The sequence below is a fragment of the Octodon degus genome, unplaced genomic scaffold (genome assembly GCF_000260255.1).
Source record: "Octodon degus isolate 3935 unplaced genomic scaffold, OctDeg1.0 scaffold00027, whole genome shotgun sequence".
In the NCBI taxonomy this organism is placed as follows: domain Eukaryota; kingdom Metazoa; phylum Chordata; class Mammalia; order Rodentia; family Octodontidae; genus Octodon; species Octodon degus.
Genome location: NW_004524603.1, coordinates 18,569,341 through 18,583,361, shown reverse-complemented (window position 1 = coordinate 18,583,361; position 14,021 = coordinate 18,569,341). Strand labels below are relative to the sequence as shown.

The 14,021-nt window shown below is 43.2% G+C and overlaps 1 protein-coding gene across 1 annotated transcript in view; it reads right to left on the bottom strand.

Annotated features, from left to right (window-relative positions):
• Dgki (diacylglycerol kinase iota) overlaps nucleotides 1–14,021 on the bottom strand; it is a 306,437-nt gene that overhangs the window by 202,783 nt on the left and 89,633 nt on the right. The window contains exons 10-12 of the mRNA XM_023712766.1: nucleotides 9,770–9,890; nucleotides 4,912–5,025; nucleotides 3,415–3,552 (exon numbers count right to left, since the gene is read on the bottom strand). Of these exons, the coding sequence (XP_023568534.1) occupies nucleotides 3,415–3,552; nucleotides 4,912–5,025; nucleotides 9,770–9,890 (373 nt within the window). The remainder of the gene's footprint in view (nucleotides 1–3,414; nucleotides 3,553–4,911; nucleotides 5,026–9,769; nucleotides 9,891–14,021) is intronic.

The following is a 14,021-nucleotide window of genomic DNA, read 5'->3' as shown; positions in this document are numbered from 1 at the left end:
AGAGACAGAGACAGAGAGAGAGACAGAGAGAGACAGAGAGAGAGACAGAGAGAAAGAGCGAGACAGACAGACAGACTTTATGTTTAGCATAGGAATACTGTAACCCAAAATAAACAATTTTTTCATTCATGTGTTTGGTACAGGGTTTCGCTACATAGCTCAGACTCATGATCATGATTGCAGCATGTGCCACCACGCTCAGACTCTAATCCCCATCCCTGCATTGCCAAAGCAGGTGCATGGTCTGCTGAGCTATCTTGCTGGCCCAATAAACAATTTTTAATTCATGTACCTGTCACCTATCTTTTAAATGAATTTTTTTAACAAAATTCATCAAAGAAATAAGGCACTGAGAACCACTGATTGAAGTTATTGATTATATACCTACATATGATAGATATCTATGTAATCAGAAGTACTACGATTCCAATCTATTAAACCTGTATCTTTGATACTACCATGAAATCCGCAAATAGCCACCAAGCTGCACACAGAGGCTTTAACTGTCTTTCTCATAGTGAATTGGATCCACGGTTATTCCTGCTGCAAGCTAGTAAAGAACAGAGCTAGACAGCCTCAAATCCCCGTTGAAACTACAATATGAACATGATTCTAAAGTTTAGGTCTATGTCTCAGCAATCATAAAATTATGTGGAACATGACAGAAGGAAAAGGGTGATTTCCTCCCTTCTCCTTCTGTAACTCAGAGTAAAAGATGAACATTAAATAAAGAACAATAAGCGCTTGCCTGGCAAGCACAAGGACCTGAGTTCAAAGCCTGCTTCCACAAAAAAAAAAAAAAAATGCTACCATCTGCAAATCAAGACAAATTGACTTCTTTCTTGGGGGCCGGGGAGACAGCTCAGTAGAATAAGCACTTCCCTGACAAGCGCAAGGATCTGAGTTCAATCCCTGGTTCTGCCAAAAATAAAAATAAAAAATAAATAAAGAACAATATTGTTTCTGGATAATTATCAAATTTATGTCCCAAATTGACTGTCCCTCTATCAGAAGTGTTTGAATGCTCGACATTTCAAAATTGAGTTTACTACAGTGTTTCATATGCTCTTAATTAACAATTTTGCTTGACCAGAGGGAGAAAGTTGTCTCATTAAAAGAAAAATGAAATAAGAACAAGAACAACTGAAAGATTCATACAGAAGAAAAGAAACTGGCATGTCTTGATCTCTAATAGAAGTAAGGCAGGCCCTGCATGGAAGCCCCGCTGTCCCAGACTATAATGATTCAGAGGTTAAATCAGCCTTTTGAAAGGGTTTCATCCAACTGGGGAGAAAAGGAGAGGAACTAAACACACAGAACGCTGCCAAAACTACGTCTGACTCTCCCAGATTCACATTTGAAATTTTCCAGTTCCTGCACTAAAATACCGGCCCTTAAGTTAAGATCATGTGGTGCTCCTGCCAAAAGTGCAGGCACGCTTTCCTCGCCTACCATTTATGTTCTTTTGGCTACAATTCCAACCCATGCCTTAGCGTCCTCTGATAGCTAAGGAAAACATCTGGTCACAATCTCCTAAATAATATCCCAATTCAGGCTGGTTTTACATTATTCATATTTCCCAGAGAAAAATGTACCTCCCTTGCCTACACATCTCCCCAAAATCCATTTCCAAAGCCCTTTAATTATCTAGATTGATATTCCCTGGCTGCTTCAACAAGTATTCCATTTCTTAAGCTGTTGAGAAGAAAATCGAATAAGAATTTCTACTATAGGCCAAACCACTCTGAGTTGAGTAACAGAAGGACTTAAATATTCCCCATGGTACTTTTCTTCTACTTCAGTTGTTTTCTGTCCAATTTCTATAAGTTCAACCAAACACATTAGCTAAAACCATCACATCCTTTGTTGTTCAACAGTATTGTTACATTAAGAAGTCAAGTTCAGCTAAGCAATGGGGATACGTAGAGAAAACTATTCTGTTCCTGCTCACAATTTAGGCAAAAACAATGAAGACAAGGTAAAACTAAATGGCTTGGCCAAGTAACAAACTTGAGCTTCTGCAACAATTGGGCAGGAATAAACAGGCCTTGGTTTTGTCTAAAATAACATGGAGTCGGACCTGCTTTAAGGCTGGAACAATTTTATCTGAAGTACTGAAGCATGATAGAGAGCTTCACTGTAACCTCCGTTTCCAGCCCTTTTTAATTTAAGAGTTTTACTAGATCGTCCAGGGTGAACTGGGGTCCAACTTGCAATCATCCTGCCTCGCCCTCCAGGAAATGTCAGCCAAAACCAACGGCATGGTTCAACATAGCAAAGATGTTGCTTAACTTGCAGGTACCTGGCCCTTATTTTTGCATTTCCTTAATGGAAAGGTCTAGAGAGTGAGCTTTTTATCTGAATTCTATCAAGTACATCTGCAGATTCTTATGCATACAAACATCTGAAAACACCATCACAGAAAAAATAAAGTGGAATGTAATATGAAGAAAGTGTACTCAGAAACTTACTAAATTTACCAGAAATTGAGGCCAGAACTTTATTTATTTATTTATTTATTTATTTATTTATTTATGTATTTATGTATTTATGTATTTATTTGGTACAGGATCTTGCTATGAAGCCAGGACTCATAGTGATCCTACTGTCTCAGCCTCACAGCACTGGGATTACAGATGTGTGCTCACACCCGGTTTCGGTGGTCAGCCTAGCTCCCAGGGTTATGGCACAGTATGTGGTGCTAGGGATTGAACCCAGGCCCTTGTGCTTGCCAGGCAGGCACTTAGACCACTAAGCTATCTCCCCAGCTGAGGCCAGTACTTAGAATCAAATGTTCATTTACAGTGTGACTGCTGGTTTGGTTTGGTTTAGTTTAGCTTGGGTTTGGTTTGGTTTGGTTTGGTTTGGTTTGGTTTGGTTTGGTTTGGTTTGGGTTTGGTTTGGCGTGGGATGAAATAAGAGCTTAGTCACTAGAATACTAAAACAAAACATTTATTTACACATCTTGGACTCTAAACCAGGTAATGAAACTGACGTAGGTAAGAACTCCTAGACTTCCATGATATTTAATAGCAGGCTGGAAATGTCAGGGGGCATCTTTGCACTGAAGAGCATGTATCTAAATCTGAGCCCACGTACTCTGCATGTTCTTATAGGTTCTTTACCATTGTCTTGAAAAAATAAAAAGAAATAGACACATGCCTTTCCAGTGTGGAAAAGACAGTTCTTTGAGTGCTAGAGTTAAGTATGAAATCGGAGTCTTTAAATGTCTGTGGAGCAGGATCGGTAGATAGTACTACTATCGCACATGCCGGGGCCAGACAGCAGAAACTCAAGCTTTCCTGTTATCTTTTGAGGAGGAACCAGCACGCTACTCAATAAACAGACTTGCATTTCCTGGGGCCCAGGGGGACACTTCTGAGCTCTGTTCTGCTGAAGAAAGATTCTTCTAACCTTACATACACCATCTTCCAGCTCTTCCGGAGGCAAGTCTGGGTTTCTTTCCACATGAAGGTTCCAGCGATCCAGTTGTACAATTGTCCCATCTTCTACTTGGCAGAGGATCTTAGAAACAGGTTCATCAGTGTAGCCCTGGCAAGAAAATCAGAAAGCACAGCCACTGCAGGGAGGAGTAGAAGGCAGGGTAACCAATGGTGGAGGAACCCTTGTGCAATTGCTTCTACTTACTTTATAATTAAGAAAGCTAAGGTGAGTTGCTTTCCTTGAGTCACTTAGAACTTAAGACAACAAGACAACACTCACATACACAAAACAGTAGCTCTGGTTGATATGAGCTGAGGGATAATTTTTTGCCAGCACTGGAGAACCAAGAGCCACTGATGATCACTGAGGTCCATAATGGGTTGATGCTTTTATTAAGTAAACAAATGGGACTCTTTATACCTCTTAACTGGAGGGATTCAGTGATAAATAGAACAAACATATGCAGAAAAGGGGAAAATCAAGCAAGGAGGGACCTGATCAACAGCTTACTCCTGTTAATAGTCCATCTCGCTCACTGCTCTCTCACCTGTCTTACGATCCCATCCCTCCAGGACCTGAGATATGTCAGACTGAGGACCAGCATCATCAGAGAGCTACTTATTCCCTTGGGAACCACTAGTGACATCATGGTTATTAAGGCTGGTCAGTTGTTGATTTGGATGTGAGAAATTAGCACCAATAATAATCATCTTACATACATATATTAGCTAATATTCTGCTTACCTAACACAAAGCAAAACAAAAACCTGTGAAAGTTACATCTGCCCAAAGTTCAGATTAGTTTTTCCTAGACATTTGAAGAAAAGTTTCAGGATATCGAGCCCAGCCCAGGCAATGTTCTATCCTGAGCAGATAAAACAAGGGTAATTGTGCATATGTTAGTGTCTCATGCCTTCTTACTTAGCACTGTAAATGAGCAAGTGAAATGGCTAGTTATAGGTGAGGTGCATCTCCCACCTGCCTGAAGTTGGCACCACGCTGGGAAAAACAGTCAGACATCTGAATTGTCAAAGCCATGACAACACTAACCAGAGAAAAATCAACATCTCAAAAAAAGCGCTCATGAAGAAAGGGTTGGAAATCTAAACCAGATGTACTATTCTGGTCAGAGCTAAAGGTCAGGGTGAATTCAAGTCTGAAAGATGACTTGACATGAAGCCTTGGAACCAACCCATCTACTGTGTTCTGGGGGAGAAGGCCCTGAAGTCCCAGGCCTGGGCACTAACCACATGCCTTTCTTCTACTAGGCCTTCTCTTTGCATCACAAGGCTTATATTGAAAAAGCAGCCCAATAAAATTAAATTTCAAAGGCACTTTGATTCCCATTTTTAACTTATTCCTTGAATAGCAGCAGCAGAATGTTTCTACTGGGCCATTTATGAACACATCCAACACCAGGATGCTGTTCGTTCCTTGAAGGCAGGGTCAGCCTCTGGGAGTTCTTACCCCTCCCCAGTTGAGAGTCCGAGCCAGGTCATTCCCTGTTCCCAGAGGAAGGACCCCCACAGGGGGCTGGGGGCTCAGCTGCAGTTCATCCAGGATGGAAAGAATCCAGCCGACCTGCCATTTCAGGGACCAGAAGAGAGAAAAGAAGACAAGTAAGTTACAGAGAAGGCAATTTGATGGGAAGAGGCTGTAAAGAGATGAATGGAATATTTTGGAGTTTGTTGTTGTTGTTGCTTTGTTTAATCCAGTTGGTAAGAAACAGAAAGGGCAATCCTCATGGGCACTGTTATGGTTTGTGTTTAGTTGTCCCCTCAAAGACTCATGTAAGTTATGGGGTGATCGCAGGTGGAGGAGCAATGAGTGGCTTCAGGGGCAGGGTGAGAGGACCAGGTCGGGGCCCGAAGGGCAGGGCCAGAGAGGTGTGAATTGTTAAAGTGGCTAGCCTGTGCTTTCTCAGACATGTGTGGAGAGGGTCATCCCGGACACGGCAGCGCCCCAGCCTCCCCTCCAGTGTCTTGAAACCTCCAGTAATTGTAAGCTAAATAAACCTTTCCTTCCCTCATTTTGAGTGTCAGGTATCTGTCCCAGCAACGAGAGAAGAGTAACAAACACAGGTACTTTTATGGTAAGCTCTTTTTTACAAAAGGGACTGTTCCAGGACCAACAGTTAAATCTTAGAAGTGGTTTATGCATCCATGAGCACACGCTGTCAGAGAAAATGTGGCATACGTACATGATGTAATACTACTAAGCATAAAAAAGGATAAATTTTAGTCATTTGTAAGGTAGTGCATGCCCCTTGAAACCATCACGCTAGGTGAAATACATATCACATGATGTATCTTATATGAGAAATCTAAAGTATAAATTGTTTTTAAATAATAATAAAAGACAGATGATAAGAACCAGGAAGATAAGCTGTGAAGATGAAAGGGGACCTGGGGATGGAGGACAAAGATGGGGGATTTCCCTGAATACAGAAAACAGAGAGGGCACCCACAAATGGGGGATCGGGGAGTGGAGAAAGTAAAAAGGACCGAAAATCTACGTGGATGGGTACAGCTTATATAACACAAACGTACTAGTGGAAAAGTACAAGATCACTTTAAAACTTATAATCTTAACTCCCATTAGACATTAACCAATTTGTTTTGTATTCATTGCACAGACCATGTTTTTAGAAATAATACTTCAATAGCAAATTTGAGGAAAGCCATTACATATAGAACAGAAAACCAAGCAAATGAAAGAGATACATGAACAAGACTCAAAAATAATGTTCTCAAAAAGTTTGCAATAATAGAACAATGACATTCTTGACTGCTTCCTAGGTACTATGCCTGAGCAAAGGGCTCCTAATGAATTGTTGAACTTTAAAATAACTACGAGATCACTGTAATTTTCATTTCCACTTTGTAGATAAGCAAATTGAGATGTGAAACAACCTCTTGGCATCATGCTGCTCATCAGCAGACCTGGCATTCAGCACCCCGTATGGCCAACTCTTCACCATGATAGTGTAGGGCATCTTTCAGTAAATACCGAAAGCCAGTTCCTGACACAGCCTGACAAACTTGGAGGCAGTGACATGGGACTTCAGAATCTCTTTAGCTGGAGAAACCTTAGAAATTGCTGAATCAAATTCAGTTAGCTTGCAAATTTATTTATTCAAGTGGAGAGAAATCCTACAATTCTTTCAACTCTGTCTAAGTGGCAGAGTCCGAGTAGTATCACTGCTCCTGACTTCCATCTAAAACACTTCCTCCTCCAGGGACTCCCTCCCAAGATGTACAGCTTGTGTGCTGAGGAACGAAGTACAAAGTTGTGTTCAACTTCTGACATGGCACAAAAAGACCTTAAATGTCCAGATGTCAAGAAATCTATTCATTCCCCCGAACAGAGTAATTTTCTTCTACCAAAAAAAAAAAAGCTTGACCTAGGGCTTCTTTAGCTCTTCATTTACACATAACACTGGTGAAGCTTGCTGTTGAGAAAAAAGAAAACAAACAATGCCCGATGCTAAATTAGCTTCAATGGTTGCGCCAGACAGTGCTCCTGGGCTGCTAGAAGAGTGAGCTAAACACAATGAAAGTGGAGAGCTTTAATAAACGAGAAGGGATTATAGGGCCTTAAAAGGATGTAAACATTCAGAAGGCCCCACAATCTGGTGTCACAGACAGCAGACACAAATATCCATGAGCAGAACCAGACTTGGACAGGAAATTAAATTTAGCAGAAATTAAATTCAACATCCAGTCCAGAGAAGGAAAAGGGAGGCTTTCTTCTTAAAACTTCTCTGTAAGGTGATCATCCACCATATCATTTTTGATTTGGCCTCACAAGTTAGCCCATTTTACTTCCAGCAGCTTTAAATTAGAAATGTTTCACTTTATATTTAGTAGAAATAAGTCTCTTTTTTGTAAAGATACTCTATTACTATATTAGTGTGTTTCCATTTTCTTTTTTTTATAGGTTCTCAATATGCAATTTGGGCTGGACTTGTGCTCAATTCTGTGGCCCCCAGGCTGGTCTTGAACTCGCAGAGATCCTCCTCACTCAATCTCCTGAGTACTGGGATTATAGGCATGCACTACCATGCCTAATTCTGGGGTGCACAGCAAGCACCTGCATCTGAGGCCAAGACAACAAGGCACGGGGGGTGGAAGGATCAAACTCAGATCCTTGTGCTTGCCAGGTATGTGCTTATACCTCCGAGCTATCTCTCCAGCCCATTTCCACTTTCAACACCCCCATTTCACTCTAGGCCTAGCAATGAAAAAGGACCAGAAGGGAAGGGGAGGGAGGGAAGAAAGAAGGAAAAGGGGGAGGGGAAGGAAGAGAAAGAAGGATAGGAAGGGCTGGGGAGACAGGGCTACTTTGTGTTGTTAGGAGCCAGAAACAACACAAAGTAGCAAAGCAGGAATAAAGGTTTGGAGCAGCCAGGCTGTTGGCCTTGGGAGGAACAGAGGAAGTGCAACTTTGGTTTCCATGAATAGTACAGAATAAAACTGCGCCCCCTGCTGGCATGAGGCTATAGAATACCGTGTCCCTCAAGACAGGAAAAAAGAGGGACAAAGGTGTGAATAAATGAAATAGAAGAGAAAAAAGAGGCAGGGGGAGCGCAGGATCCACATTAGCTCCGCCTCTCAAGTCTCCCTCAGTAGAACAACTCCTGAGTTCCTCCAGATGTGGGTGGCACAAAAGACGAGGACACAGGCGCCCACTGTCCTGATTTCTTCACACCAGCCAGGCCTGTGCCTTCCAGACCCAGGGGTACTTTTAGTCTTGTTTTTCTCTTTTCTTCAGCCAAAGACTGCTCTTCAGAACCAACTGCTCCCTTGTTTGTTCAAATAAACTTTTGATGTCCTCTTTGGCCTGTCTTGTTTGATTCTTTGTTCCAGGTGAAAAAGATCCGGGATCCGTGGAACTGGTGAGCCAGTTTTTAAAGAATTACCCAGTAACATAGCAACCGTCTTCAGCCACGGTTCCTGGAAAGCAGAGACCTGCCGCCGCCGCGGGAAGAAGCCAAGAAAGCCTCTCCCTAGCAAATGCATGGCCTGATTTCTCAAGGGATTGGGGCCTCCAGGTAAGGGGCAAAGCACAAGGCCCAGTAAACTACGGCAAAGCAAGCTGAACCGCAAGGAATCTGCTGGCGACAGGGAAGCTGGGGAGCAGCAGGAGCAAACGCCAATAGACCCACAGCCTTGCACGTCCCCTGCCCCTTGGGCTGCCCTTTTGTGGGCATTATCTAAGCTTTTAGACTCAGGCACTTCCTTGGCATCTCCAGCTCCTCATGCAGGAGCAGCTTTCCTCTGCTCTCATGAATCACAACCTGCCCACTCCGTACTCACTCCTCTCCTGTGCTCTGCTCTGCTCTCCTCTCCCCTTCCCTCCCCTTCTCTCCCCTCCCATCCACTCCCCTCCTCTCTTCTTCTCTCCTCTCCCTTCCCTTCTCCACTACTCTTCTCTCCTTGGTATTTTTTTTTTCATCCTTTTCAGCTGCCTCAGAACAAAAACCCAGAGGAGAGCTGGTTAGAGAATTGCTCATGCGCCCCTGTCCCTCAGATCTTCCCATGGTGGGAAGCTTTGGCCATCGATAGAAAGCGCAGCTCTAACGTGAAAGTTCTGGAAACAATTCAAAACTACTAGAAAGTGGCAGCAAAATATTGAGACAGAAAAGTAGAAATCAAATAGCTCCCTCTGAAGATGAGCCAACAACAAAGACAGGTTTTAAACCACACCAGTAGTGCAAATACTAAAATCGATGGCAAAGTAAGAGGATTCATTTACTGCCCATGATGCAAATAATTTCCAAGAAATTATTTCCAAGGGCTTTGAGAAAAGCCCTGTGATTGTGCCAGTTGATCTTGTGTCTCCTAACAGTAGTCTGGTGGGTATTAGCGCTCTGTTCCTCTACTCAGGCTTCTGTCCCAGTCTGTTTTCTCCTAGAAGGCTGGGAGGGGCTCTGGTGGTAAGGCACTCTGGTTCCACACCAGCCCTCAGAACCTGTGGACTTCCCACTCTCTCCTCTCCTCCTCCAGTGCAGAACAGGCAAGAGTACAACAGACTTCAACCTAAAAGTGCTTCTGCTCTGCAAATTGGATAGATATATATTCTATCTCCACTTTGCAGCCAGGCGATCAAAACTTCCCCTTCTCTCTGAGTACAAGCTTGTATTTCACCATTACAGCAAGTGCCTCCTGTCTTTCAGGGCAGTGTTTTTGGTTTTGCTGTTTTCGTCTTGAAATTCTCTTATGCATAACCAATGTGAGGGTACTACTCCCGCGGCCCGCATGGATCTGCATCTTTTCTCTGCCTTCCCTGAATAATCCTTCTTTTCTAATAACTACAGCAGTACCATACCATAGCCAAGGTCCTCCAAGGCCTTATAATGCAGAGGCAAAGGGTCCAGGGCAAATGAGCCCACTAGGATGGAGCCTGGGATATAGGTTAGCTTTCCTGTTGCTGGTATAAAGTATCTTAATAGAAGAGAGTATTATTTTCATTCACGGTTTCAGAAGACTTGGTCTAGGCAAGACCTTCATGGCAGGGCAGTATGGGGGATGCAGAGCTGCTTAGCCATAGTGGCTGGAAAGCAGGACACAGCAGAGGAGCACGAGAGAGGAGAGGCAGGGGACTAGGGACAGTGCCCCCCATGGTGACGCCTCCACGGTTCACCCCATCTCATCAGGAGTGTGCTTTGCTAATCCTCCTGGCAACTTTCAAGACAAGCAAGCAGACAGTGAAACTGAACCATGCCCCCGGCTCTATCACACTCTGGCCGCGTAAGCCTAAGCAAGTCATCTGTTTGTCTGGCCCTGAAAGGGTAACGGTGTTTGCACGTTAGTGTTATTGACCCAGCTAACCAAGGGGGTGACATGGTTCTGCATGCATCTGACAGAAGGAAATGCTAAATTACAACTAACTGCAATGACTCAGCTATATTATTCCTCCTTTTCCCTAATTTTATCGTCGATGATTTCCTAGAAGCAAAATGCCCTTCTCTTTTAGCTCCATTTAAAAAACCCTGAGCCCTAAGTTTGCAAAGCACTTCTACATTTGGCTGCCACCAAATCAAGAAACCTTCTTTTTGGAGACTACAAAGAACAGTAAAAACCAACCTCCTCTGTCATAAAATTAAGGTGTTGAAAAAGCATGGCTATGAATGCACCTAACATGGCAAGTGAAATAAAAGACGTTGAGTAATAATCTATGTCTTTGTCCTTATAAGAACAAAACTGTATAAAAGATCTTTAGGCCCAACGCTGCTGCTGGAAGCTCTGCCTTCATGAGAGCCAGAGGCTCATTCCACTCAAAGTCCTGGAACTGCAGAGCAAGTTTGCAGCAGAAGTTCGTGTGCCAGCCCTGTGTCACCTCCAAACTACCTCCACCAACTCACCCAGCACTCTTGCCGGTTAAATTATTTAATTCATTGTGACACGCGGTACTTGGCGTATTTTCCACAAGAATCAAAACAAGTTATCTTGATGGGGCCAAATCCTGTTCTAGCTTGCAGAGCTCTTTCCTTCCTTGGTTAGAAAAAGCACAGCTGACAGATTTAGAGTACCAGGGACTCCACCCCTCGCTCAGCAGCCGCGAAGAGCAGCAGCTGGTCAGTGCTGCCGCCGCCTGTCCACTGTCAGTCTTAGCGGTCACTGAATGATTCCTAGCAATGTTTCGTTTGCACCTTCGCTTACAGGAAGCTCGGCTGAGGGACACAGGTGATCAGGCACAGGCCATTTTGCTAAAGGAACGAGTCCACTTCATGGAACTGTAGAGGCGGCAGAAGAATGTACTGCAAACTTTCACTCAGAAAGAAAATCAAAACATAGCATTGGACCTTTTCATATACAGACACAGCTCTCTGTATCCAGGGCTTCTACAGCAGAGAATTCTACAACTGTAGATTGAAATTTTTTTTTGAAAGCAAGTTAAGTCTATATTAAACTTGCGTAGATTTCCTACTTGTCACCCTTTCCTAGAAAACACAATTATTTATAGAACAAAGACCTTAGATTAGGTACGACATGAGGTATGATGACTGAAATGCAGGAAATGTTGCATTCTTAAGTATTTTATTACAACAAAAGATACACTGTATGAATTCCTCTCAAAACGATGACCTTCATTTCAAGCACACTTACCCTGTCCTTTTTGCTACTTCCTCAGGTAGTTCTGAAAGATCTCCGTGAGTATCCAGAGTTGTGCATTTGTGGGTGTCTCAGTGTCCTAAATAGATTTAAAATATTTTCCTTTCATGGCTGCCTTGACTGGGGGAAAGACTCAAAAGTCACCTGGTACCAGTTCCAGTGAAAAAGAGGCATAATGACACACTGTAGTGTTTTCACCTGCCTGCTCTCCCATGACACTTAGCAACCACAGTCACCATATTTTTGGTTACTACTCCTATAGACACGCAAGAGAAGGCACTCCCAGAACTGCTTCAGAAAGTGGCAAGAACAACAGAATCAAACTGTCTGAAGTGAGGGAGAATATTTTGCAGGGGATCAGCGGCAATGTCTTACACTGCGATATTTCCAGTGCAAATATTCTGCATATATTTTGATCACACCTCATCAGGAGTCCACAGATGATGTCAGGTAGACGGGAGTATGAGCATACGCTCCTCATAAATAGCACACCACTTTACCCAGAGAACCTGAACATACATAGAATTTGGCATCCACAAGGGGGCACCCGGATAGTGAGAAAAAAGACTCAACTCTCATTCTTCCTTGGGATATTTTCATTCATGAACTTGATGGTTTACAACGTTACCATGTGTTTAAAGAGATCTGTTTAAAGTTAACCTAAAAGAAATCAAAACAAAAGTCAAACGCTAAGCTTCTTTCTGTAGTGCAGTGTGTGCTTAGGATAGCCCCTGGCTGACCACGCTGATGGTATAACATGGGCTCACTTCGTGAGTGAGGGTGGGCTTCCGGGAGGGCGAAAAGCTTAGGAAACTCTGCTTTCCACTGTCAATTTAAAAATAATAATAATAGTAACAATCTATTTGGCTGTGGCAAGTCTGGGAATCACCTGCCATTTAAAACGTCTCCTAACCTAGGGCCAAGTGAACAGGAAGTCAGTCCTGCATGCATGGCTAAATTCAATTTCTTTCCAGACTTTCAGCTGGGCATGAAGATGATTAAAGTGGACTTTCTAATTCAGCCCAGATCTTCAAAGTTAGAAGCCAGTTCAGTTGGGACCATGGATTAGACCCCAAAAAGCCACAGAAGTATATGTGGGCCTCAAATGTCTGTATTGTTTGAGCAGGGCGACAGGCCTAGAAGATCAGATAGATATAGCTAAAACCAAGAAGCTGAGCAAATACAAGTTAGAGTGACTATTTCTGGTTTGTAAACATGGAGGCCTGAGATGTTTTGTGCATCAGCTGAATCTTACCTTAGCCTGGGGCTCAAGAAGGAGGCCAGACCCTCCGAGATGAGTAACTGTACATCAACCTCAGAACTGCACAGATCTGTGACAAAGAGACTAGGCCTGACGAGGCCTGAGCTGCCCATCAGAGCAGCCCCTGGCCATGTGCAGTGACCGAGCCAGTTGACAGTGACCAGTTCAAACTGGATGTGCTTTTTGAAGATGACAGAATGTAAAATATTTCACTAATCACCTTTACAGATTGTTTGGTGACAGGATATCTGGGATACATAACAAAGTATGTTTTACCTATACTATTTTTGCTGATCATTTCTACTTTTTTCAGTGCCATTTAGAAAACTCAAGTGTGACCAGCGTGGTGTGTGTCACAGTTCTCTTGAACAGCACAGTGCTACAGCTGTGATGAACTAACTTTAGAGACCCACATGCATCCCCTTACAGACAAAATAATAAAAATGTCATGACATGCTGGCACAGCCCCCTGATCCACCTCCACCTCCAAGTGTACTTTTCCGAGATAGACTGTTCTCCCTCCTAATATGTTTAATAGCATAACTTTAAAAGTAACGAATAGAGAAGCCTAACCACTTAGGGCCAAAATAATGAAAATTTTCTTTCCATTCAATATTACTTTTTAGACAAAAATAATACAGATAAGAAACAATATGCCTTTATCCTCAACAATCAAAACTATTCCATCTCTGCTCCCGCCCTGAGTCTTGGCCCCATGCGGGTAGGACAGGCACAGCTCCCACGCTGCTGGCAATGCTCACTAACTGAAGGCTAAACACCTCACTTGTCAAATATATGCCCGACATTCTCGAGCATACACTGCACTCGCCCAGGGCCAGAAGCTTCTCATCGCGGATCCACCGAGCTGTCTTTCTTTACACAGACTCTGCCTGCACTCGGCGTGAAAAGTTGCACATTCCATACTAATAAAACAAAACGAATGCCAACCATACGCCAGGACCAACACTGCACAAACCCTGTACTTGTGCGGGGTTGTTTGTCTGCTTGATTTCTGCTGCTTGGTTCTTGTTTTGCCAAACACTTTACTTCAACAAGGTAAAATAAAATAAAAGTTAGCTTTGCATAAGGTACAAGATAAAGTTTTGGCTCTGGCTGACTGACCAGCCGATGTAGCCATCAACAAAAACCATTAGTTCAGAAGTCTGTGAATACATGGCCTTTAGCGTGAGCATGCCCAC